Raw genomic sequence first — 23,416 nt, 5'->3', positions numbered from 1 at the left:
TCCTCTCAGTTTCCAATTCTTTGCCACCATAAAAAGAGCTGCTATGAATATTTTTGAACATGTGGGTCCTTTTTCCATTTGTATGCTCTCTTTGGGATACAGCCCCAGAAGTGCTATTGCTGGGTCAAAGGTAAAAGAAAAAAATTAAACATGAACAAATACATTCCTGTTTAAATACTTATGTTTCTTCTTTAGGTTCCGAATCCTAGGACAACGAAGATGGCAGTTGATCAGGACTGGATGAGTGTTTATCCCGCTGCAGCCCCATTTAAACCCTCAGCAGTGCCTCTTCCTATTCGAATGGGCTATCCACTGGAAAAAGGAGTGCCCATGGCCAAGGAAGGAAATCTAGAGCTTCTGAAGGTAAAATGAGTTTCAGTTTTATTGGTTAAAAAAAAGAAAAAGAAAGGGATTTTCAATTGCATTTAGTAACTGAACTAAGGTACAATGTACATACATCTAATTTTAATATGTTTCCATGTAATAAATTCAGTACATTCTTAATTGTGCCAGGGAGACAGAGCCAAAGGAATCTAAGTTCACTAAATGGAGCTGCTATGTAGACTACTTATCTCTATTGCATTAGCCATGGGATTAGGAAGGTAAAGTATGCAGAAATAAGAAGTTTTGTGAGAGAGAATATGAAAATTCTATTCTTGGTCCACATAGTTCCCTTTTTTCTCACCCTCTGGGAAGACAGTAGAGTACTGATGAGACAAGTGAGCCCCAACTTCTTCAGTTCTGAAACAGTGTGAGGTACCATACTAATAATTTGATTAATAGAAAACTATAATATATGGGCAGATCCTTTATCTATTTAATGATATTTGAGCTGTAGGTTTTTTTATTTTTGTAAAGAAAATAGAGCTACTAAGATGGTTTATATTGGTGATCATTTCTTCTTATAAATATTACATATACCCTAAACTGGCCTAGCATAGAGCATGCACTTGGTGTTGAGAGGGCTAGAATTGAATCCCACTTTAGATAGTTCTTACCCATGTGACCTTGAGTAAGTCATCTCACCTCTCATAGCATGTGTCCTCATTCATAAAGTAGGAATAATAATACTTGTGCTATATACCTTACAGGGTTATAGCGACAAAACTTAATGCATTATGCCAATGTGGGTTATTGTTAGTATTATTAAATGAGATTCTTTTTGACTCTTAGAAAAAAGTTGACTGAAGGAGAATGCTGGAAATGAGCTGTGGAGAAAAATTAATGGTAATTGTTGTTCTAGAAAATTTTGGATTGACTTTTTGAGAGAGAATGTTTGAAGGTATCTAAGGAAATTACGTGAGAGCTAAGAAATTATAAATGCTCCTGATGACAGGAGAGCTTGATAAGATTTTTTGCATCTGTATGCATATTGGAGAGTATGGATAGTGAGAAGGAGCATGGCATACTAGATAGAAAGCTGACCTCAGAGTCCAGAAGACCAGAGTTCAAGTGTTGCCTCTGACACATATTGACTCTGTGATTCTGAGTAAACATCTGCACCTCTCAATGCTTTAGAAAATGCTCTAAGACTCTTAAGCTGAAGAGAAGCTGCTGACTTGCATTGGTTGAGGGAGTTGCCTCATCTGGGAGTTCCCCAGATCAATGAAATCACAAGTCCAGTCCCTATCCCCAGTCCCTGTGAATAGAAATACATAGGAAATTAGCTTGAAGTAAGGGACCAGGTGGATATAACAACAATTAACAGCATATGTAGTGAAAACAGGTATGACTGCAATTCAACAAGGTTTTTATTTTTAAAACAACATGCCAGGATTTATTTGTCATATCTCTCATGCAGTTTGTCACCTTGGGAGGCCATATGCTTTATTCAAGTGAAACTGCCCTTGCCGAAAACAATTTTCAGACATTTCTTTTTGAATTGTCCTCAGAGAGGCATTTTTTCAAGTACCCTTAGGTGACAAATTTATGATGTTTGAGAATTGCTTTGAATTTTATAAATAAACAAAAACAATTTGGGGCTATGTCTGTTGAGTAAGGTGGGTTTTTTGGTTAAAAAGGGCTCCATAGAAAGGGCTCCATGTGCTGGAGCATTGTCATCGTGAAGCAGTCAGTGGCCCAGAAGAGCCTCTTTGTATCACATAGTGTCTTCTAAATGCTTCAGAATGCTTTATTGATGGTTTGATCTAATAGAACAATTTCTGCACAAAAGAAACCAAAAAAGGCTACACTTGGACTTACCATCTTTCCTTTTCTTTTTTTTTGCCGGGGTTGCCAGACTGGTCAGTTATAGGAATGCTGTAGATACAGCATAACTGAATTTCAGCAAAGCATTTCATAAAGGCTCCCCCCATAACCTTGTGGGCTGGATTGGGAGTATTAGGTATATTCTGAACTGGTTGAATGACCTAACCCAAACAGTAGAGATTGAGAGCAACCTGGAGGAGAAAAGTAATAGTCGTGGTTGTTTATCAGAAAGTTCATTGAGGTGTATACTTTAGTTTCCACAAATCTTTTTTTAAAGTCTTTTAAAAATATTTTATTAATTTATTTTCTTGAATGTGGATTCATTTCAGATCCCCAATTTCTTGCATTTGACTCCTGTAGCAATTAAAAAGCACTGTGAGGCTCTTAAAGGTAAGTGATTATTTAAGAAAACAGTCACCTTAATGTTTATGTAAACAGTGCAAAAAACATAACTAACACATTGTAAAACCTTCTAGCTTTTCTTCATTTTTGTTAAACTTCTTCTTTTCTTTTGATTTGATATTATTCCTCCCATGTTTCTCAGCAGTCCTTTAATTGTATTTAGAGAATTTATTGGCTGAGCTCTAGATGGCACAATAGGGTAGTGTATGGGGCTTGGAGCCAGGAAGACTTGAATTTAAATCCTGCTTCAGACGCTTAGCTGGCTGGACGACCCTGGACAAGTCACTTAACCTCTTTCAACCTTAGCTTCCTCATCTATAAAATGGGGATAATAATAGCACCTACCTCATAGGGTTGTTGTGAGGATCAGTTAAGTATTTAAATATGTAAAGCACTTTGCAAACTTTAAAGCACTAAGTAAATGTTAGTTATTATTATTATCAGCCACTGTTTAGTATAGTGTTATGTTCTAGACCCTATGAGGAATAAAAAGAATTAGAAATCGTGATGCCACCTTAAGGAAACTAACAGTTTAGTTGATATAGAAAGTCCATATGTAAAAAGGCAAAATAAAATATTTAGAGAGTAGCATTACTAAATAAAATTTAATATAGTACAAATTGAAGAAATTGTTGTCAAGGAGCAGTAAAGTAAAACCACAAGAATGAAATATGTTGAACCTTCCAAAGGGACAAGGCCCTCCAGGTTTAGTTAGTAGACTGATTATGCCCAGGGGCAAATTTGTGAATGGCTTTTTAGAAAAATTGAATTTAAGGATTGTTAAAAAAAAATGTAGATTGAGTTGATAACAAAGTGGGATTATTAGAGGGAAGCACCCATTAGAAGAGCCTAAAGAGTAAAGACAGAAGAACAAAGCAGAACTTCAGAGAGGCAAGGTAATCCTGGTGTTTCTGTTCCCACCTCAGTCTGGGGTAGGCTTCACTATTGGATTCTAACTTTTCATTGGCTATAATCAATAGTTTAGGTCCTAGGCCAAACATACCCAGAAAATAGCACAAAAAAAGGACAGAGAATAAACATACTCTTTCCAAAGTTCTACCCTTTCTGAAGGGAAGATTTGGCCTGTAGCTTGAATTTCAACTTTGAGAGGTAAGGAAATGATTACAGGGAGGTGCCTGGAAGAGGCTCTTTATGCTTTAAACCTCTGCCAACTTAACTAAGCAATGTAAAATAATACTTGCATGCTACTTTCACTATAATTAGTTTTTATCCCAAAATGCCCTCACAGTCTTGTAAAATATTAGTTGTGTCCTTGAATTGACTACGTATTAGATTGTAATTGACTGGGTGGTGGGGAGAAAAGGAAGGGTAAGACTAGGAATGAGGAGAAAATGAAAAAAGTCCATGAACAGAGGGTGAGAGCTCAGGAAGAGAAGTTCTCCAGCTGAAAGAATGTGGAACTATCAGCCAAGACACCTGGGTTCTAGTCAGAGCTCTGCCATTAACAACCTGTGTGATTTTGAGTAAGTCACTGAATCTTTCTAAGCTTCCTTTTCTTTATCATTAAGTGGGGATAACATCGACTGCTTTGGCTCATCGTCATCATCATCATTGTTCACATTTTTGTAGTACTTTAAGATTTGCAAAGCAATACATTATCTCATTTGATGACAAGGTTAATATGAGTATCAAATAAGATAATGTATGTGAAAGTATTTTATAAAGCAAGTCACTATTATTTTTGCAATTTGGTAAACTAAAGCTATTGGAGTCTGGTGGGGACTCCATATTCTCTACATAATCGTATTTGAAATAAACTTACTTTAAAATTCCCAGATTTCTGCACTGATTGGCCAAGTGCACTGGACAGTGATGAGAAATGTGAGAAGTATTTTCCCATCGAAATTGAGACAGCTAGTTATGTTTCAGCAGGACCGTCTCTTTATAATCCCAAAGCAAGAGTTGTAACATTAAAGGTAAGAGAACTTTTTAACATAAATACACCCCCTACCTATCTTGTGCTTGTAAAGTTGATTTTTTTGAACGTAAGTGTGAGATTATAGTTATCCCAATTAAATTTCCTCTTATTATAGTCAACCCAACATTCTAACCTTTTAAGATTGTTTAGAATTCTGACTCTATTGTCCATCGTATTAACTATCCCTCTCGGTTTTGTGTCATTTGAAGTGTGTGTGTGTGTGTGTGTGTATCAGCCTTTATACAAATCATTGGTAAAAATGTTTAAGAGTAAGGGCCACCCACAAATCACTGGGATATTTCCATAGAGACTTCTCTCCTAGTTGACATTTACCCACTAATGTCCAATTTTTTTCTTTTTTTGGTAATTGAACTAGTTCCAAATCTACCTCACCATATTGTTGTCTAGTCCACATTGCTGCATCTTTTCCACAAGAAAGAAATCAGATACTTTCTTTACATCTAGGTAAAATTTTCTGGATGGCAGTTTGGAATTTTTTTTTTTGTCTTTTTTTTTGGGGAGGGTTAGGCAATGGGGTTAAGTGACTTGCCCAGGGTCACACAGCTAGTAAGTGTTATGTGTCTCAGGCCAGATTTGAACTCAAGTCCTCCTGAATCCAGGGCCAGTGCTCTATCCACTGCGCCACCTAGCTGCCCCTGGAATTATTTTTTAAAAATAAGAAAAGTAGCTTTTTTTAAAAAGTGTCTAAAATACTCATACTCAGAGATCTCACTCTGTATGCTAGACATACAGTGTCAGGGAGGTCAAAGACCTCCAAAGAAAGGTTCCATATGCACCAAAATATTCATAACAGTACTTGTGATAAGAGAGGATTGTGAACAAAGGGATGCCAGTTAGGTAAGCAATAGCAAAACAAAGTGTTGCTTGTAGTAAATGAAGGTAAAGCAATATTACTATGGTATAAGAAAGGCTGAATATGAAGAATTTAGAGAACCATGGGAAGACGTATGTGAACCGGTGCAGGGAAGTAAGTAGTCAGTCAGTAAGCAAGCATTTATTAAATACCTGCTGTGTTCTGAGCATTGTAGTAGGTTGTAGAGATGCACAGACAAAAATGAAGTAGCCCCTATACTCAAGCGCATTCAGGGACTTGAATTTGGGGGTTGGAGGCATAGGACGGGGGATGGAGGCAACATGTACATATGTTATTAACTACCAAATGTTTACAAAATAAATGCCTGTAATTTTGAAGTAGAAGACACTAGTATCTGAAGGGATCAGGAAAGACTCTATGTGGCAGGCAGTGTTTGAGCTGAGTTGTGAAGGAAATGAGAGGTTCAGAGAGTAGACTCCAGACATGGAGGTCATAGAAACAGAATACATATACTGTATGTAAGGAAAATACAGAGGACCCAATTTGACTAGAATAATAATATACAATAAAGTTAGAAAGGTATGTTGAGGACAGGCTGTAAAGGATTTTAAAAACCAGCTAGAGAAACATATCTGATCCCAGAGGCAGTAGTGGAGTCATAATGTTGCCTATTGGAATGACATGGTCAGACCTGGGCTTTAGAAAAATAACTTTATTGTCTATGGTGAGAAAGTATTGGGGAGGAGAGAAACTTGAGGGAGGGAGACCAGTTAGGAGGCTATTGCAGTAATCCAAGTGAGAGGTTATTAGGGCCAGAATTAGAATGGTGGCTATGTGAATAGAGAGGAAGGGACAAACATGAGATGTGTTGTGGAGGCAGAATGGAAAAATCTTGTTAACTGATTGAATAGGTACATAACATGAATACATCAATGTTAATGGAAAGAACAAAAAAAGAAAGCTTTGTAATCATAATAACCAAGAAGGTTGTCCTTGGAAAAGAGTTGAAAAAATACATTTCCTTACCTTTTTTACAGAGGTGGGAGAATCTGTGGGTATTGAATATTATATATACTATTAGACTCAGTTGATTGGTTGATTGGTTTTGTTGACCTGCTTCCCTCCCCTTGTTGAAAATTCTCTGATACAAAGAATTGTTTCCTAAGTGGGAGTGGAAGGAGGGAGGCACATTGAAATGAAGGTGATAGAAAAGCAAAATATATCTGATGCCTTTCTAGTGTTGTTTTACTTTACATTATTGTAGTCATTGGGTAAGTTGTTTTAGTGTTTTGACTTCTCTTTTCTTTAATTCATACAAGTTTTCCCAACTTTCTATGAATTTTTCATATTTTGTCATTTCTTTTGGCACAGTAAATGACCATTTTCACTCATATGCTACAATATGTTCAGCCATTCTTCAGTCAGTGGCCACCCACTTTGTTTCCAGTTCTTTGCTACCACAAAAACTATTGCTACAAATATTTTTGCATACATAAGGCTTTTATTTCAGTCTTTGACATCCATGTGGGTTTATGCTTAGTAAAGCTATTCCTAGGGCAAAAGTTATATTCAGTTTAATGACTTGTGTAGTATAATCTAGATTGTTTTACAGACTCTGTATATAATACTGGACATAGCTGTAGTATGGATTTGTTTTGCCGAAAAAATTTTCCCTCTTTTTATTCTTTGTTAAAAGGGGATTATTTTCTTGGATGGGGAGGGATTTTCTGGGTGATGTAAAAACAAAAGATATCTCTAGGCATGGGGGTGCATGATTCTTCATGATGCATGACAGTCCCTGCTGCTAGGGAGGAGGAAGGAGGTAGATTACTTGAGTTTGAGAGTTCTGACCTGCAGCAGGGCTAAACTCTGCACTAAGTTTGCTGTCAGTATGCCCCCAGGAACAGCAACACCACTTGGCTGCTTAAGGAAGGACAGGCCAGCACTGGTTGGAAATGGAGCGAGTGGAAGTCTCTGTGCTAATCAGCGGGGAGGTCAATCTATGAGTGGCAGCTGCAGCCTGGTCAAGATGGGGAGACCTAGCCTCAAAGCAATGAGATATCAATAATAATATTAATGAATCAGATGTAATAAAAAAAATAGGAAAAATGGTTGGGGAAGATGAACTCCATTTTGGACATGTTGAGTTTAAAATGTCTCTGGAACAGCCAGTTGAAATATCCAGTAGGCAGTTGGAGATGTATTATTAGAGCTTAGGAGAAACTTAGATGTTTGAGAACCATTTGCATAGAGATAAAAAATAAAGCCCTCAGAACTAATGAGGTGAGCAAAGTAGAAAGAGAGTTGAAGAAGATTGAGAAAAGATCCCAGGGGCTTTCAGTTAAGGGTCATAAATATCAAACTGTCAAAGGAAACTGAAAAGGAGCGGTCTGACAGGTAGGAGAAGAATCAAGAGAATACATTATGAAAACTCAAGAGATGAGAGCGTGTTCAGGAGAAAAGGTGGTTCCCGGGGTTAGATTCTGCAAAGAGTTTGAGAGGGGTAAGGAATGGGAAAAGGCCCTAAGATTTGGCATTTCAGAGTTATGTCAACAACTCCATTTGTACTGGATATAGGAAGCAGCAAGCATGCAATTCCCAAAACCTGATCCTTTCAGATGGATTTAGTGTTGGCAGTCCCAATGGGGATATGTCTGGAAACATGGCTACTAAACATGTTAATGAGAATAATACTAAAGCGCCTATGGATACTACTTCTATATTTACTCATTCTGAGCATTTCCAAACATTATTTGATGCTCTTTTACTACAGAAAGTTGCTTTAAAAAAAACCACACCAAAAAACTAGATGAAATTTATGTTGCAGGTTTAGTTGCTCACGGTGATCTAGGTGAAGTTTTAAAAGAATTTTGTGAAGAAGATGCATTGGCACCACTTCAACAGTTTAAAGACTGCTCTCATGTCTCTCAGTGATGTTCAGAACAAAAATACCTTTTTATGTGGAGTCATGGAAACACATAGGTAGAGAGAGCAACAGGGACCCAAAATGGCAAGGCAGTCTTGGAAAGACTAGATTACACAATTGATGTGACCACTGGACAGAGGAAGTATGGGAGACCCCCTCTAGATTCATTGTTTTCTGGACAGCAGCCTTTCATTGGCCCATACCTGTTTGGAGATGAACTTGTTCCATTATTGGAAAAAGCTTTGCCTTTTTAGGATCTGTACTTAATGATGGATCGCCTGACTGGTATTTGCTTTTGTGGAGTATTTGCTTTTGTAGTTTTCTGTGCAAAGCAGCTCAGGAGGCTGCTAAACCATATAATATTCATGAAATTTGCTTTGGAAAACATTAGCATTTGCATCTCAGTCACCAATAATGGACTTCTTGTTGGGTCTATTCTTGAAGGATTTAGCAAATTACAGAGAGGGCCTTAGAGATGTCACTTTGTGCCAACAAGCTGGATGACAAGAAAAAAGAACCATGAGTATGAAGATCACAGAATTGGTGCTCAGACAAAGACATTGGTGAATGAGGGGCAGATGGGGGCACAGTCTGGATGGGCTTGAGCCAGTTCCTAAAAGGTGGATGTGCTGTTTATATGCATCTCTGCCAAGAAGACAGAAAAACGTTTTATCAGTTTGGGAGACTGGAATGAGTGAAGCGACTAAAAGATTATGCATTCATTCAGTTAGGTGACTGAGATGGCACTATAAAGACAAGGAAACAAATGAAACAAATGTAAAGGCAATGAAAGCAAAAACATAGAGTGGAGAAAATGCTGAAATTGTTTTTGCTAATCCAAATCAAAAAAGGTAAGAATGCAAAGCCCAGAGGCAAGTAGCTGAAAAACAAATGTATGATAATTTCTGCTGTTATAGTTCACCCCATATGCCTCCTTCAACAAGAAGTCAGTGCTGTGGAGGTAGGGGATGAAGGGATATCCTTCAGGTTATTATGGGCATGAGGATTATTGTGATTATTTTGGCTATGATTATCATAACTGTCATGGTAGATATGAAGATCTTTATCATGAAGATTTTCAAGTTGGAGATAGAGAAAGAGGTATTAGAAGAACCTTAATGCTGCTCCATCCAGAGAGTATGAGGCTGCTCCTTCCTGCGGCAGAGCTGAGAGAGATGGTCCTGTATCAGAAAGAGGCATTTGTGGTGAGAAAAGAGGTAGCCAGCAACAAAGAGGCCACCAGGCGTGAGAAGCTGGAACTAACTCATCTATTAACAATGAAGCTGACTTGCTTTGTGGGATTACACCAGAAGCCTGCAGAGGAGAAATGTCAGGCACTCTTAAGTATTTTAGTTGAGTGTACTGAGTATATATACTGCTGTGGAAGATCTTTCAGTGAAGATCTGACAAGTTTTTCTGCAGTGCAAGCTATTACAACTAAAGCTTCTTTATTTTCCCAGTGTATTCTAGCAAAATCGTTCATAACTTACTTTAATAAAGAATAATTTCTCTCTTTTTTTAAAAAAGTCATTGGTAACTTTGAAGAGAACAGCTTTAGTCAAAGATGATGATGATGATGATGGAATCCAAGAAGTGAGTGTGAGAAGAAATGTGGATAGCTTTTTCCAAGAATTTGTGCAAGGGAGGAGAGACTTGGAATTTGAGGGAGTGATAAGTGAGTGTGAGAAGAAATGTGGATAGCTTTTTCCAAGAATTTGTGCAAGGGAGGAGAGACTTGGAATTTGAGGGAGTGATAAGATAGATCCAGGGTTTGATCTAGTATTGATCACCTTGGGCTTTTTTTGTAAACAGCAAGGGAAGAACTGGGAGATAGAAAGAGCCTGAAGATTAATGAGAGAGATTCCTAGTTATAGAAAACACAGTCCACTGGAGAAGATAAGAGAGGATTAAGAATACACATAATGAGATCGGCCTTAACTGCAATTTATTAGAAGTCAGTAAAGGAAGAATAAGAGATGAGGTCAACAGGTTTTGAGATGTAGAACTCATGGCAAATAGTCTTGATTTTCTCAGTAAAGTACTAGGTGAGGTCCTCAGCTGAGAGGATGGAAAGGATATGGGGTGGAAGACTTGAGGGAAGAAGAAAAAGTTAAGAACTGTCCCTGTGGGGAGTGGGATAGAGAAACCATTAGGCAGAAGTAAAAGGATTGTCTTTCTGCTATGAAGACCCAGTTGAGTTTAGATAACACAAATTTGGGCAACTAGGTGGCTTAGTGGATAGAACACTGGGCTCGAATCAGGAAGACTCATCTTCCTGAGGTCAGATCTGGCCTCAGACACCTACTTGCTGTATGACCCTGGGCAAGCCCCTTAATCCTCTTTGCCTTAGTTCCTCATCTGTAAAAATGAGCTGGAGAAGGAAATAGCACATCACTGTAGTATCTTTGCCAAGAAAAGCCCAAACGGAGTCACGAAGAGTCAGACACAACTGAAATGACGAAACACCAACAACATAAACTTGTAGTGGACCCAGGCACAGCTGCCTGATTTCCTTCAGCTCATTTCATCAGCAGTAGGAGCAAAGCAGGCATATGTAATAATGCAGGATTGGGGTTTGGAAAGACAAAAACATAAAAAGACAGGGGCAGTGGATTCAAGAGTAGATGACAGTACAGAGTTGAATTGGTTAACTATAGGTTTGAGATTGAAAAGACAGGTAAGGGATGTCAGAGCAGGGCTGATGGCCCATAAGAGGACTGAAGGATGGAGGGATTAGTAATCCAGGTGAGGTCAGAGATGAGGTTTGGGAGGGTTAGGGTATAGAAAGAAATGGAGTGATAGGAAGATATGATCTGATAAAGAGATTTTCTAGTTGAAGTGAAACACTTGTGGGTATGACGAGGATATCTCCATTCCTGTGTTTGACTGAAATGGAGAGAAGACAGCTCGTAGTAGTTGAGGAAAGTATAATATTAGGACAGTCAAGTTGGGGTATGGAATTTTTTGAGAGGAGGCAGAATGACTTAGGGAAAAGATAATTGATATTAGGATCTGGATTGTGGAATGGGTAGATAGATAAATTGATGAGTGAATAGATAGATGGCATTTATTAAAGACTTACTCTATGCTAGGTGCTGGGGGTTATGAAAATAAATAGTCCCTACTCAAGTAGCTTACATTTTAATACATTGAAGACAAAATATACAGGGGAGCTGGAAGGCCTGGAGGAGAGTAGAGGGGTTAGAAAATCAAGCCATAGGTTGAGCCTGAAGTGTAACAGCAGGGCTGGGCCTTCCCGTGATAAAGGGACTTCTCATGGAAGGGTTTGCATCAGCATGGAGTCATCCAGTGGTGTGAATCTCAAAAAATGACAGGCTACTGACTGGTGACAGCAAAGGGAGTGTTAAGAAGTAGCAGTGGGGAGCAAAGAGAATTCTGACTCCTCTAGGACCAGGGTGTCAGGAGTGTGAGAGAAAGTGTAGCCAATGCTGGGTAAGGGTGGCTAGGGCTGAATATGATCATGAGAAGATGGAAGGAGCCTGGAGGACAAAAATGGAAAGAATTTTGTTATTCGTGGAAGGGAAGTTCCAGAGTGGTCAGTGGAAGGGACGGGACATAGGAAAAGTAGGATTGAGGTGAATGGGAATGAGGAACTAGAAGTAAAGATTGTCGAGGGGTATCTCATATTCATCACTAGGATGGTGAAGAATAATGTTTTTAAGTGCATAAAATTAAATATAAGAGATTGCAGAGTAAACCAATTACATTAAAATACAGTTATTTTAAAAAATAAATTCACGCCAGATTAGGATAGTGTTATTGTTAGGAACCTGTTGTTGGTATCTATTATAAATAGCCCTTGAGACATTAGAACTGTTACTACAGAGGAAGGAAGTAAATATCTTGTTTCTTATTCATTTCCTTGACCTTCTGAGTTTTATAGCAGTAGCCCAGAATCAACAAGAAGAAATAATTAAAATATTTTAGCTTTTGTGAAGTGTGTGTGTGTGTGTGTGTGTGTGTGTGTGTGTGTGTGTGTGTGTACAGGGTAGGGGGGAGAGGGAGAGGTGTTTTTTTTTTCTATATCTTGCTGAATGGCTTTTTTGAAAACACAAATACCTGTGCCTGTCAAACTTGAAAGGAGTTTAAAATGTTCCCTATTACCTTTGGTATAATACTAATAAATGAATTTTTATACTCTGAAATAGAGGAACTTTTAAAAAAACTTTTTTTTGGTAGTTTTGTTAAAACAGTGAAAAAGAGATGCTGACTGGTGTCAGTGTGTACAAGGTAAAAGTGATTTTGCAATGCCTTTTTGTGCTAGCAGGTGGCGTAAGTGTTCCATGAAGCTGCTTTGAAATGTTTATGAGCTTATGGTATAAAATTTATGCAATTTTGCTGAAGCATTAAAATGTTAATGTGAACATGAGTAAGTAGTGACATGAATAATACTGTGATAATAAGGATTGCAGCTATGCATATACATTTTCTTTGTATTTCTTAGATAAATGCCCAAATTATGGTGGTTATTAAATATTTTTTAGAAGTTTTATGTTTTCAAAATACTTCAAACATATTCATTGTTCTTGGCTGGCAGATGTTTTAAAGGTCAATATTATTACTAAGTGCCTTTAAAAACTTTTCATTTTGCCTTTTTTGTTGTTTCCCCCCTTTATTATTTTAAAAGGTGTTTCTAATAAAACCTATTTTATTTAGGCAGTTCTTAACAAACCAAAAAATATATCCTATCTCTCTTTAAAAATAACTTCTACTAAAATTAATGAAAGGGCTAGAGAAAGGCAGTCACTTAATCTTTTTTCCCTCCTTCCAGACAGACATTACCCAAGCCATTCTAGATAAATAGAAGTCTGGTTTGTTTTTAAAAATCACTTTGTAAGGAGAATCCAATTGCATTTAGTGTGCTGTTTCCAAAAATTTGTCCATATGTCTTCACCAAGCTTTTTCTCCTTCAAGGCTTTTTTTCTGTTCAGCCTTGAATAGAGAATGATCACATATTGATAGAGTGGTGAAGGTGCCCTTTCTCATATTGTTACACCAAGTTTTTTTACTTTTTTCCCCCCTTAGGTTCTGTTTCTCATTTTCTTCAAAGTCTAACCTATCCCTGTTAGGTGAATGCCTCTAAACTAGATAGAGTAATATGGTTCTGGTTGTCTGGTAATCCATCAAAGTCAACAAGCATTACTAAGCTTCTACTTGTTTTGGTTTTTTTTGTTTGTTTGTTTGTTTGTTTGTTTTTAAGCTAGGCAGTGGGGTTAAGTGACTTGCCCAGGGTCACACAACTAAGCTGCTACTTGTGCCAGGTATAAAAATGTGAAGACTAGAACAATCCCTAGTTCTAGAGAAAAGATCAGTAGGTCTATATTCAGAGGACCTGGGTTCAAATTCTACCTCTGATGCTTATTGCTTGTGTAGCCTTGAGCAAGTAACTTAATCTCTTTGAGCCTCAGTTTCTGCACCAGTAAAATGAAGGGATTGGACTAATTGGCTGCTGGGGTCCCTTTCAGTCCTCATTGTAGGATCCTATGGAATATTTGTGTGGTTTTTACATACTGTCTTTTACTGCTATGTCCCAGACTTACTGTTCCACCCATGAGAATTGAGTAGATTAACTTCCTGAAAGTAATTCTCAGTTTCCTAGAAAACTCAACATTTGATCTTTTGGGGAAAGTACCCAATGTGTAGACTAACCAGAAAACTCAGAGGAACTTGACGTGATTTTGCTGTTCCCTATCCTCTTGCTGTGAGTAATAGGATAAGTCTATTATTATATGCCATCAGATGATTTTATCTTTAGAACAAGATTCTGACTGATTCCAACCTAGTTGACATAAAAATCTAAACTGAATAGTGTTATCACCTGCTTTTGGTTGTTGTTGATATTAAAAAACATCTAAACTAATTTTTTATACATTCCCTCTTGGGCTTTTTAGGTTAGACTTTCCAAACTGAATTTAGATGACCATGCAAAGAAGAAATTGATTAAGCTCGTTGGAGAGAGGTACTGCAAGAACACAGATATACTTACGATCACTACTGACAGGTAAAGGCAGAAACTTCACTCTGTCAGCCATTTATTTGTAGGGCTTTGCTTCTCTCCTCCAGAAATCATTGTGGCGCAGTCATTTTATCTTAACGCCAGGCTCAGATTTAGGCTTAGCCAGTACTGTTATTTTAAGTTTATCTGTTTATTATGCATTAGTCAGTGGGAACATCTTCATTTCATGAAGATGAAAGTAGGATTTATTGGTCATTTTAATTTGTAAACTTTTTCCAAATACAAAAAAAGTAACAGTCATATAATTTAAAATATGTAATAATTTAAATATTTTACCTTAGTAATAGGTTCATTTATCAATATGTCTTCTTGAGGTAATAAAGGTTTTGGGGCCAGAATTAAAGTTTTTATCAACAATGTTTACTTTGGCTGAATAAATTGAACTTAGATCAGTTTTGATAGGTAAAAGGAGGGTCAAAGTAGAGATGATCCTAGTAGATTTGAATTCATTGTGAAGGTTATAGCTACACTCTGCCAAACATTTTGGTTGTAAAGTAGAAAATGGATCCTATCATGGGTTTTTTCTCTCTAAATCACCAACCATTTGGATATTTTCAAATATGTTGATTTCAATAAAGTTGCTAGTGATAAATTTTAAAAGGTTTTTTTCAAACTGAACTAAATAGAAATATAAATCTTATGTAGCAAGTATAAAATAGCCAAGTTTTCTTACTTAAAGTTAACTTATTTGAATTCATCATGACTCATTGTCTTTGTTGGTGAACATTAAAACATAATCAACTTTGAAAAAGACACCAAAGTATTTTCATCATCCTAGACTGTTGTATTGGGAGTACTGGCCAAGGAATGGTTATGTGGGGGATTTTTATTGGATCCTTAATTATTGGCAGTGATTGATTCCTGACATTTTACTTCTATTTCCCCTCTTGAGGAAAATAAATATGTGGTTGTTATTCAACTTGTATAACTTAAGGGAAAAAATTCTTTAAGTTTTAATGATTAAGTTCTATTATCTTAATGCTGTGTTATTATATTTAGCATTACTTCAGTACTTCAAGAATCTAAGGTTTCATATGGGGAGAAAAGAGTCAAGGGATTTCATTCACTGATGCACATATACCAGCCTTTGCCATATCTTAGTAGAAAATCCATGTGAATTGTTGTGGCCAGAGGATCCTTCCATGAGCCTCTCCAAATTTAGCTAGGGTAGTGTTTGGACAAGAGATAGATAAATCTGGTGCAGCTAGGTGGCACAGTGGATAGAACTCCGGCCTTAGAGTCAGGAGGACCTGAGTTCAAATCCGATCTCAGACACTTGATACTTACTAGCTGTGTGACCCTGGGCAAGTCACTTAACCCCGATTGCCTCCCCAAAAAAAGAGAGACAGAGAGAGAGATACATAAATCCATTGTGAGGCTTATAATTAAATCTCCTCTAGCCCTTATCACTTCTTAGCACGATGGAAGTATCCGAGTGTTTACAAACATAAATGATTTGTTGTTCAGTCATTTCGGTGATGTCTGAGGGCTGTAACTCTATTTGGGGTTTTCTTGGCAAAAATACTGGAGTAGTTTGCTATTTCCTTTTCCAGCTCATTTTTATAGATGAGGAAACTGAGGCAAACAGGGTTACATGACTTACCCTGGGTCACACAGCTAGAAATGTCTGAGGCTGGATTTGAACTCATGTCTTCCTGACTCCAGGACCTCCACTCTATCCACTGCAACACTTAGCTGCCTTCCAGCATAAATTATAGTCTGTGTTTAGTGGCAATAATTATTTCCAGTAGAAGACTGTAAATAAACTTTGACTAGAGTGGTACCGCAATTCAAGCAATTAGTTACATGGTAGTTACATCAGCATAGTGTGGTGTGTAGAAAGATGGCCTCACAGTTAGCAAGACCTGGGTTCAAGTTTTGCCTCTGCCACATACTTGCTCTGTTGCTCTAGGCAGATCACTTACAGTGCCTCAGGCAACTTTCTTAAGACTGTAAATTGCAGAGTATTGGTAGGAGGAGTGTCCTCATCAGGAGTTGTCTACACCACAAGTGTCAGACACCGCATTTGGCCCACAACACTCTGAGTGTGGCCCAAACCAGATTAAAATGTAATTGGGAAGTACTTAACAAAATAAATTAATTAATAAAAAAAGAAATATATAAACATAAGTGGTTTTTAAAGTCAATATGCAGCCCACAGAGATCCTTAGGTATGGTCTGGTGGTCCCTGTTTCTATTTAAGTTTTAACACTACTGCTCTACACCAGTGAAACCACAGGTCTGGTTTAAAAAAAAAGTTACATTTCTATTTTCAAATAAACCAAATGATATTTCTTTTTCTGCATTGCTTTCTTATACAAAATTAACAGGACACACACATTTCAAACTTATGGAAAGATTACCTAATCCTTGATGGTTATCTACACTAAAAAAAAAATAAGATTATATATTCTAGTTAGCTTTTCAAAGTTAGATTTGAGAAAATAATTTTTTTTCAATACTGGGACTATTAGTAGACAGAAGTTTAGTGAATTCAACAATTTACTCATGTAATTCAAGAGGCAGTCATCACTGAGAGAATGAATGGAATGGAATTCTATTTGGAGATTTTTAAAAAAATTTCATTAAGTCTAAAACAATTACTAGGCCAGGCATTTGCATTAAAGAAGGAAGCAAGTGGATACTCTGAATTAAATAAAAATAACCCAAGGAAATACTTTGTTTTATACATAATATAATAAGGCATCTATTTATCAGCTATGTAAAAAGTTTCCAAGCACAGGAATGAATTTTAAAATATTGATGAAGAATAAGAAGGGTAGATTAGTATATATACAGTTGTAAAAATTCAGCTTACTGAGATTTTAATCACTGTTTTTCTTACTCTTTTAAAGATGTCCTTTACAGAGACAGAATTATGACTATGCCATGTATCTATTAACGGTTTTATACCATGAATCATGGGTAAGTTATTCTGTTTTGAATATTTAACATTTTAGCAACAGTTTAGTCAAATGGTGTTAACTTTTCACAAAGCCTTATAAAGAAATACTCAGTCGAGTGTTTTATGAATATTAATTAATTAACACAGGTATGGTACAGAATGTCATTAGTAGCTGCTGCACTGAAAGTAAGGTAGCTAAAACACAGAGGGAAGCCATTTTACCACATGGGAGGGGAAGGGAACAGGCATTTATTTCATGCTTACTTTTTGCCAGGCACTGTGCTAAGCACTTTTCTACAAATATCTCATTTGATCCTCATAATAACCCTGGGAGGTAGGTGCTATTATCCCCCATTTTACAGATGAGGAAACTGAGGCAAACAAGTGAAATGACTTGTCCAAGGTCACACAACTACTGAGAGTTTGATGCTGGATTTAAACTCCACTGGATTTGAATGGCAGCAAAGGTGAATGCTGCTCTTGCTTGAGACAGTATAAATTAATAGTAATTTTGGCTTGAAGAAGTAAAATTCCTTTTGGGATTTATAACATAGTGAGTAGAACTCAGCCTCAAGTGCAGATTAACTCAAAACAATAAATGGCAGTCAGTTTTGTGTCTTTCCCATTTTGCCAGCAGCCTATAATGTAAATTTGCGCCAAAGGAAATGACAGGCGTAAATGCAGTGAAAGTTGACTACCAGATTCTTTCTCTGGTTCTCCATCCTAGAATCCAAATAAGCTGACATTCTGGGTTCACGTGAGAAGCCTTTGATCTTGAAAGTTAATTGCGTTGGTGCCAGAGGAGCAACAGAAGACTGGAGTGAATAGATGTAATTAAAGAAAGACTGTATTAAACTTGGCTCTTGATCCTTTCTCAACATGTCCCATCAGTGAAGAAGCTTTGAGCTGGAGAATCCAGATGAGCCATGAAAATATGCAGCTAAACAGCATTTTTAATGAATTGCAGTCTTTTCTTCCTTTACTAAAGTGGAATTCCTATTTGAAATTCAATGGCACCACCTAGTATTTGATGAAGGAGAGTCTTGTTTTCTAGTCCTTTTCAACTCATTTTGATGCTTATTCTTAACTGTTTATCAATCGATTAATCAGTAGGTCTTTATGAAACACTTACTGTGTACTAAGCACTCTAGTTATAAATAACAGTGAATGAACCAATCCTTACAAGGAGAGTACTTCTAACAGGGGAGACAATGAGGATACCTATAAATATATATAAAATAAATCTGAGGAGAGTAAATATAAGTAAATTTATTTATGTCTTTAAATAAGGGTAGTGTGAAAGGGAGGATGTTAGCAGTTTAGGGTATCAGGAAATCTTTGTTTAAGCAGATATTGAGCTTTCTTCAAGGAAGGGACAGTTTTTCTGAGGCAGATGTTAAGAGGGTGTGCCTTCCAGGTAAGGGGACAGCCAGGTGATGGGAGATAGAGTGTGTATAAGGAACACAAAGAAGGCCAGTTGGACTGAGTCACAGAGTTCAAGAGGAGGAGTGATTATAATTAATGACTCTGGAAACATAGGTTTGGACAAATTAGTGAAGGACTTTGAAAGCTAAACATAGTTTATATTTGATCCTAGAGGCAACAGGGACTGACTGGTGTTTGGGGATTAAGAGAGTGACATTGTTGGATCTATGCTGAGGAAAATCATGTTGCTAGCAGTACAGAAGATGGAACAAAGCAGGGAGAGACCAGAGGCAGGAAGACTGATTAGGAGGCTATGAAAGTAATCTGGGTGAGAGGTAATGAGGGCCTAAACTAAGATGTTAACTATATGGGTGAAGAGAAGCTGTTGGCTGCAAGAGGTGGTGTGGAAATAGAAAAAGTAAGATTTGGTACTTTTAAAATGTGAAGTGAGAATGGATGAAGGGTTAAGGAGAAGGCCAAGGTTATGGATGTGCAAGAATGAGAAATGAGTTCTGCTTGAGAAGTGTTGAGTTTGAGACATGACCCAGTATGGAATTACAGTTAGAGAGCCAGTCTTGAAACCTGGAAGACTTGGGCACTGTCACCTCTAACATTTACCAGACTTGTGCAAGTCACTTAACCTTTCTGTGCCGTAGACAACTCTTGAGACTCAAAGCTGCCAGCCTGCTTTGGCATGGTAAATTTCCTCTCCTGGCAGTTCAGATATCAGTATAATAAAAGGGCCAAGCTCTATATATTCTCCCTGAAACATTCTTTTTTATAGTTCAATAAGCATTTAGTGATATGAGATTAAAGCTCAGGAGAAAGACAAGGGCTAAGTATATAGGTCATCTGCATAGAGGTGATACTTAAACCTATGGGAGCTGATGAATTGACCGAGTAATAGAGTAGGAGGCCTAGGAAGAACTTTGGAGAACACCCAAGTTAGAGGGTGTGACGTGGATGATGCCCTAGCCAAGGAGGCTTACTGAGCTATTAGACTGGTAGTAGGAGACCCAGGAGAGAGCAGGGTCATGAAAACCCAGGAAGAAGAGAGTCTTCAGGAGGAGGGGGTGTTAGCAGTGTCAAATGCTACAGAAAAGTTGATAAGGAAGACTATCAGATTCATTGGTAACTTTAGAGAGAGCTTTTTCAGTCAAATGATGAGGTTGGCAGTCAGATTACAAAGGAGTATGAGGAAAGATAGTGAACTCAGCTGTTTCTAGTTGTTTGGCAGAGGGAGGAAAGGGAGATATAGATTGAGAGGATCAATTGACCAGTCAATCAGCAAGTTACTTATTAGAGCCTGTTATGTGCCAGGCACTGTCCCAGGCTCTAGGGTTACAAGAAAAAAGAATGAAATAATTTCTACTTGAAATGAGCTTGCTGTCTAAATGGAGAGGACAGTAAGTACATATAAAAATCTATACAAACAAACCACATAAATATAAAGTCATTAAGTACAAATATATTCAAAATAGTTAAATATAAGATAGTTTGAGAAGGAGAGTGCTAGCAGTTGGCAGGGATCAGGAAAGACTTTATGCAGAAGATGGTACCTGAGCTGCATCTTAATGGAAGAGAGGGACTCTATAAGGCACAGGTAAAGAGAGAGTGCATTCCAGCCGTGAAGGATGGCCAAAGGAAGATGGGATATGGAGGAACAGAGAAGGTCAGTTTGGTTGGCTCGAACAGTGCAAGGAATGAGAAACGATAGGACAAAGGGACACAGGATTTGAGAGTAGAAGACAGCATAGAATTGAACTGTCTGTCTCTAAGGTCAAGAGTAGGGAAGGGAAGGAAGTAAGATCAGAGCAGGAGTAATGGCCAGAGAATGAAGAGTGGAGGGATTGGCCGTTACAGTAAGGACAGTGAAAGGCTTTAGGAGGAGTGAGGCACTGGGAGAGATTTAATTAGGGAAGTGGAAAACGTGAGTGGTGGCAGGATCAAGGCTGTGACCGTGCCTGTGCTAAGGTTGAGGTGGAGTTTCAGAGAAGTAGGTCATAGCTTTGGAGGAGACTCAGGAATTAACAGGTTAAACAGTTTAAGAGAGTATCCACCTGGATGTTGAAGTCCCCCAGTGTAAGAGCAGCAGATGGGGAGGAGAAGAAAAAATGAGTCAGGTGCTGAACTACTCAAGAAAGAGTTAATAACACGTGACACAACAGCCACCATAATTATGGAAATTTTTGATACCATGAACCTCTGAGGAGGAAAGTTTGCTGAGTAATGGTGGTGAAGGGAGTCTGGAAGTAGAAGTAAGGCATTTCCCCTCCAAGATTAATGTGTTGGGTGTGTGAGTGTGAAAAGTCACCTGGGGGAAGAGAAGAACCAGGGGTGTGGTGGGGAGGGGAGGGAGGAAAAGGAACCAGGGCTAAATGAGGGCTAATAGGTAGAAGGACAGTGAGAGAAAGAGGTCAGGATGAAGGGAGGTTTGTTCATTTCAAAATGAGAATTCCAGAGGATTCCAGTGGGCAGGTTTGGAGTAAGATATGGGTGAGAGGGTGTTGAGGAGAATGGAGTTTAGAGAACAGAAGATGAAGGTTGGGGTTAGTTTTCTCTTAAGCAATTGATTAATAAGATAGATAAAGAGCAAATGAATTAAGATTTGTAAAAGCACTTAGCACAGTACCTGGCATATAGTAGGTGCTATGTAAGTACTTATTTCTTTCCCTTCCCTTTAGTTAGATTTTGGCATGGAGTAGGGAGACAAATACTTTCTCTAAGTTGTCATTGATACATTAGTACATGATGAGTAAGATGAAGATTCAGTTTATTTGGATGATAGTAATCTAATTATCTAATTTTTATGGGAAGTATAAAAATATATGGATGGTCATTTTCTGAAGACGTTGGAATCCTTGTGCTTTGAAGAATTCTCATATCATTGATGTATATGGTGGATAAGTACAGCTCAGTCCTGATTCCATGTTTAATCCACTGTAGTTAGATTTTTAAAAAGTTTCTCGAAGTTTTCATTTAATATAAAATAAGTTAGTAAGATCAGATTCAGTTTCTTGGGTCCCTAGTAATCAAGCTTCCTAATGGGAAGTGTGAGAATTTCATCTGGATGCTACTTTTCTAAAAAATGTTGGAATTCTTGTGCTTCAAAGTATTCTTCTGTCTTTGGTATAGATGATGAGTAAATGCAGTTCAATCCTTATCCCAATTTACTTGCAGCAGGAGGCATGGATAAGAAGGTTAAACTTTCTGACATATTAGGAGGTGAAATGCATTTATTTTGTAAAGTGGGAATCTGTTAGTTAACACAAAATAACCTTCATTTTAGTTTCAAAACATTATGCAAGAAGCCGTTGTGTCTAGAATGGTAGTTCTCAAATTATTTATGGTCAAGGCACAGTATTCTTTGTCATGAGGACCCACAGCACTCTGAGCTGTTTAAGTTGGTTGAAAAAAGAACAAAAGGAGTTTAGTGTCCACACCCATCACCCAGTCTTTGAGAGTGTTCCTCCTCTCCCTCTCCTTCCCTACCCTCTTTTTTTTCTTTTTTCTTCTTCAACTGGACCCTCATCACAGATGTCAATTCTTTTATTCCTTTCTGATCCTTCCCTCCCCAAAGAAATTATTCCAAATCTTCTCTCTTCAAACCTCCCTGTCCTCCCATCCTCTTGGCTAAAAATTTCACCTCTTAACTTTAACCGAGAAAATTGATGCTTTTTGCCTATGTGAGCTTCTTTTGGAAACCCTTCTCTTTATCTCAAAACACCTTAATATCATCCTCCACTCTGCCTTCTTTTCCTTGCCAAAGCCCAAACCTCCAAGTGTGCTCCTCCCATCTTTTCGTGCAGATTGCCCCTTAGTCAGCCCCTCCTTCTTTCTAGTCTTCAGTCTCTCTCTTCCCGCTGATTCCTTCTACACTGCTTTCAAACATGCTTAAGTTTCCCTCATCCTTAAAAAACTTTCACCAGTCCCTACCATTCCCTCAAGCTCTTGTATTATATTCTTCCTTCTTTTCTCAACCAAACTCCTGGAAAAAGCTGTCTGTGCTTATTGATTCCATTTCCTTTCCTCTTTGGGCTTCTAACCTCCTCACTGAATTGGAACTGCCCCTTTCCAGGTTACCAGTGATCTTTTAATTGCCAGATCTTAATGACCTTTGTTTCATCCTTTTTCAGCATTAGACTGTGCTGACACTCTGTCCTCCCCAGAGACTTTCTTCTCTGTCCTTTACTGACACTCTTCTCTCTTGACTCTCCTGTAAACCCATCTAACTATTTCTCTCTCTCATTTGCTGGTTAATCATCTATATTACGCCCCCTAACTGTGTGTGTTTCACAGGGTTCCATCCTACCTGTGCCTTGTCCTCTTCTTTCTCTTGGTACTTTGTGTTTATTTTGTATTTATTTCAGCACATCCTCATATATGTACATGTTGAATGTAAGCTTCTTGAGATACTCAGATTGATTTTATTTCTTCCCGTGTGCCCAACATAGTACCTGGCACATATTAATTGATGACTTGGTTGGTTGGTTGATCATCTTGGACCTCATGCAAGGTGTAATTAGTAAAATGTGCCTTATTAGAAGGTTTTACTTTAAAAAATCACTGTCAGGGTTTGTGAGCTATTACTGCGATTATAACATCGTGGACGTTGGTCTTCCTCAAACAGTGCTTGGTGTACTTTATTCAAATGGAGTGAACCTAGAACTATTGTTATAAATAATCTGATGTACCATGCTAACTTATATACATCATAACAATATGAAATGTAACTTAAT

At 37.8% G+C, this 23,416-nt stretch overlaps 1 protein-coding gene and 2 pseudogenes across 1 annotated transcript in view; all 3 read left to right on the top strand.

The window, feature by feature from the left end:
• MRPS35 (mitochondrial ribosomal protein S35) overlaps positions 1-23,416 on the top strand; it is a 38,479-nt gene that overhangs the window by 10,365 nt on the left and 4,698 nt on the right. The window contains exons 3-7 of the mRNA XM_020977217.2: positions 196-363; positions 2,538-2,598; positions 4,408-4,547; positions 14,223-14,332; positions 17,203-17,272. Of these exons, the coding sequence (XP_020832876.2) occupies positions 196-363; positions 2,538-2,598; positions 4,408-4,547; positions 14,223-14,332; positions 17,203-17,272 (549 nt within the window). The remainder of the gene's footprint in view (positions 1-195; positions 364-2,537; positions 2,599-4,407; positions 4,548-14,222; positions 14,333-17,202; positions 17,273-23,416) is intronic.
• On the top strand, positions 8,035-8,783 carry LOC144457891 (heterogeneous nuclear ribonucleoprotein Q pseudogene; annotated as a pseudogene).
• LOC144457893 (heterogeneous nuclear ribonucleoprotein Q pseudogene) lies at positions 8,906-9,559 on the top strand (annotated as a pseudogene).

Source organism: Phascolarctos cinereus, unplaced genomic scaffold (genome assembly GCF_003287225.1).
Source record: "Phascolarctos cinereus isolate Bilbo 61053 unplaced genomic scaffold, phaCin_HiC Scaffold_1;HRSCAF=81, whole genome shotgun sequence".
NCBI classification, from domain to species: domain Eukaryota; kingdom Metazoa; phylum Chordata; class Mammalia; order Diprotodontia; family Phascolarctidae; genus Phascolarctos; species Phascolarctos cinereus.
Note: the sequence above shows the minus strand (reverse complement) of the source record. Positions and strands in the feature narration are given on the sequence as shown.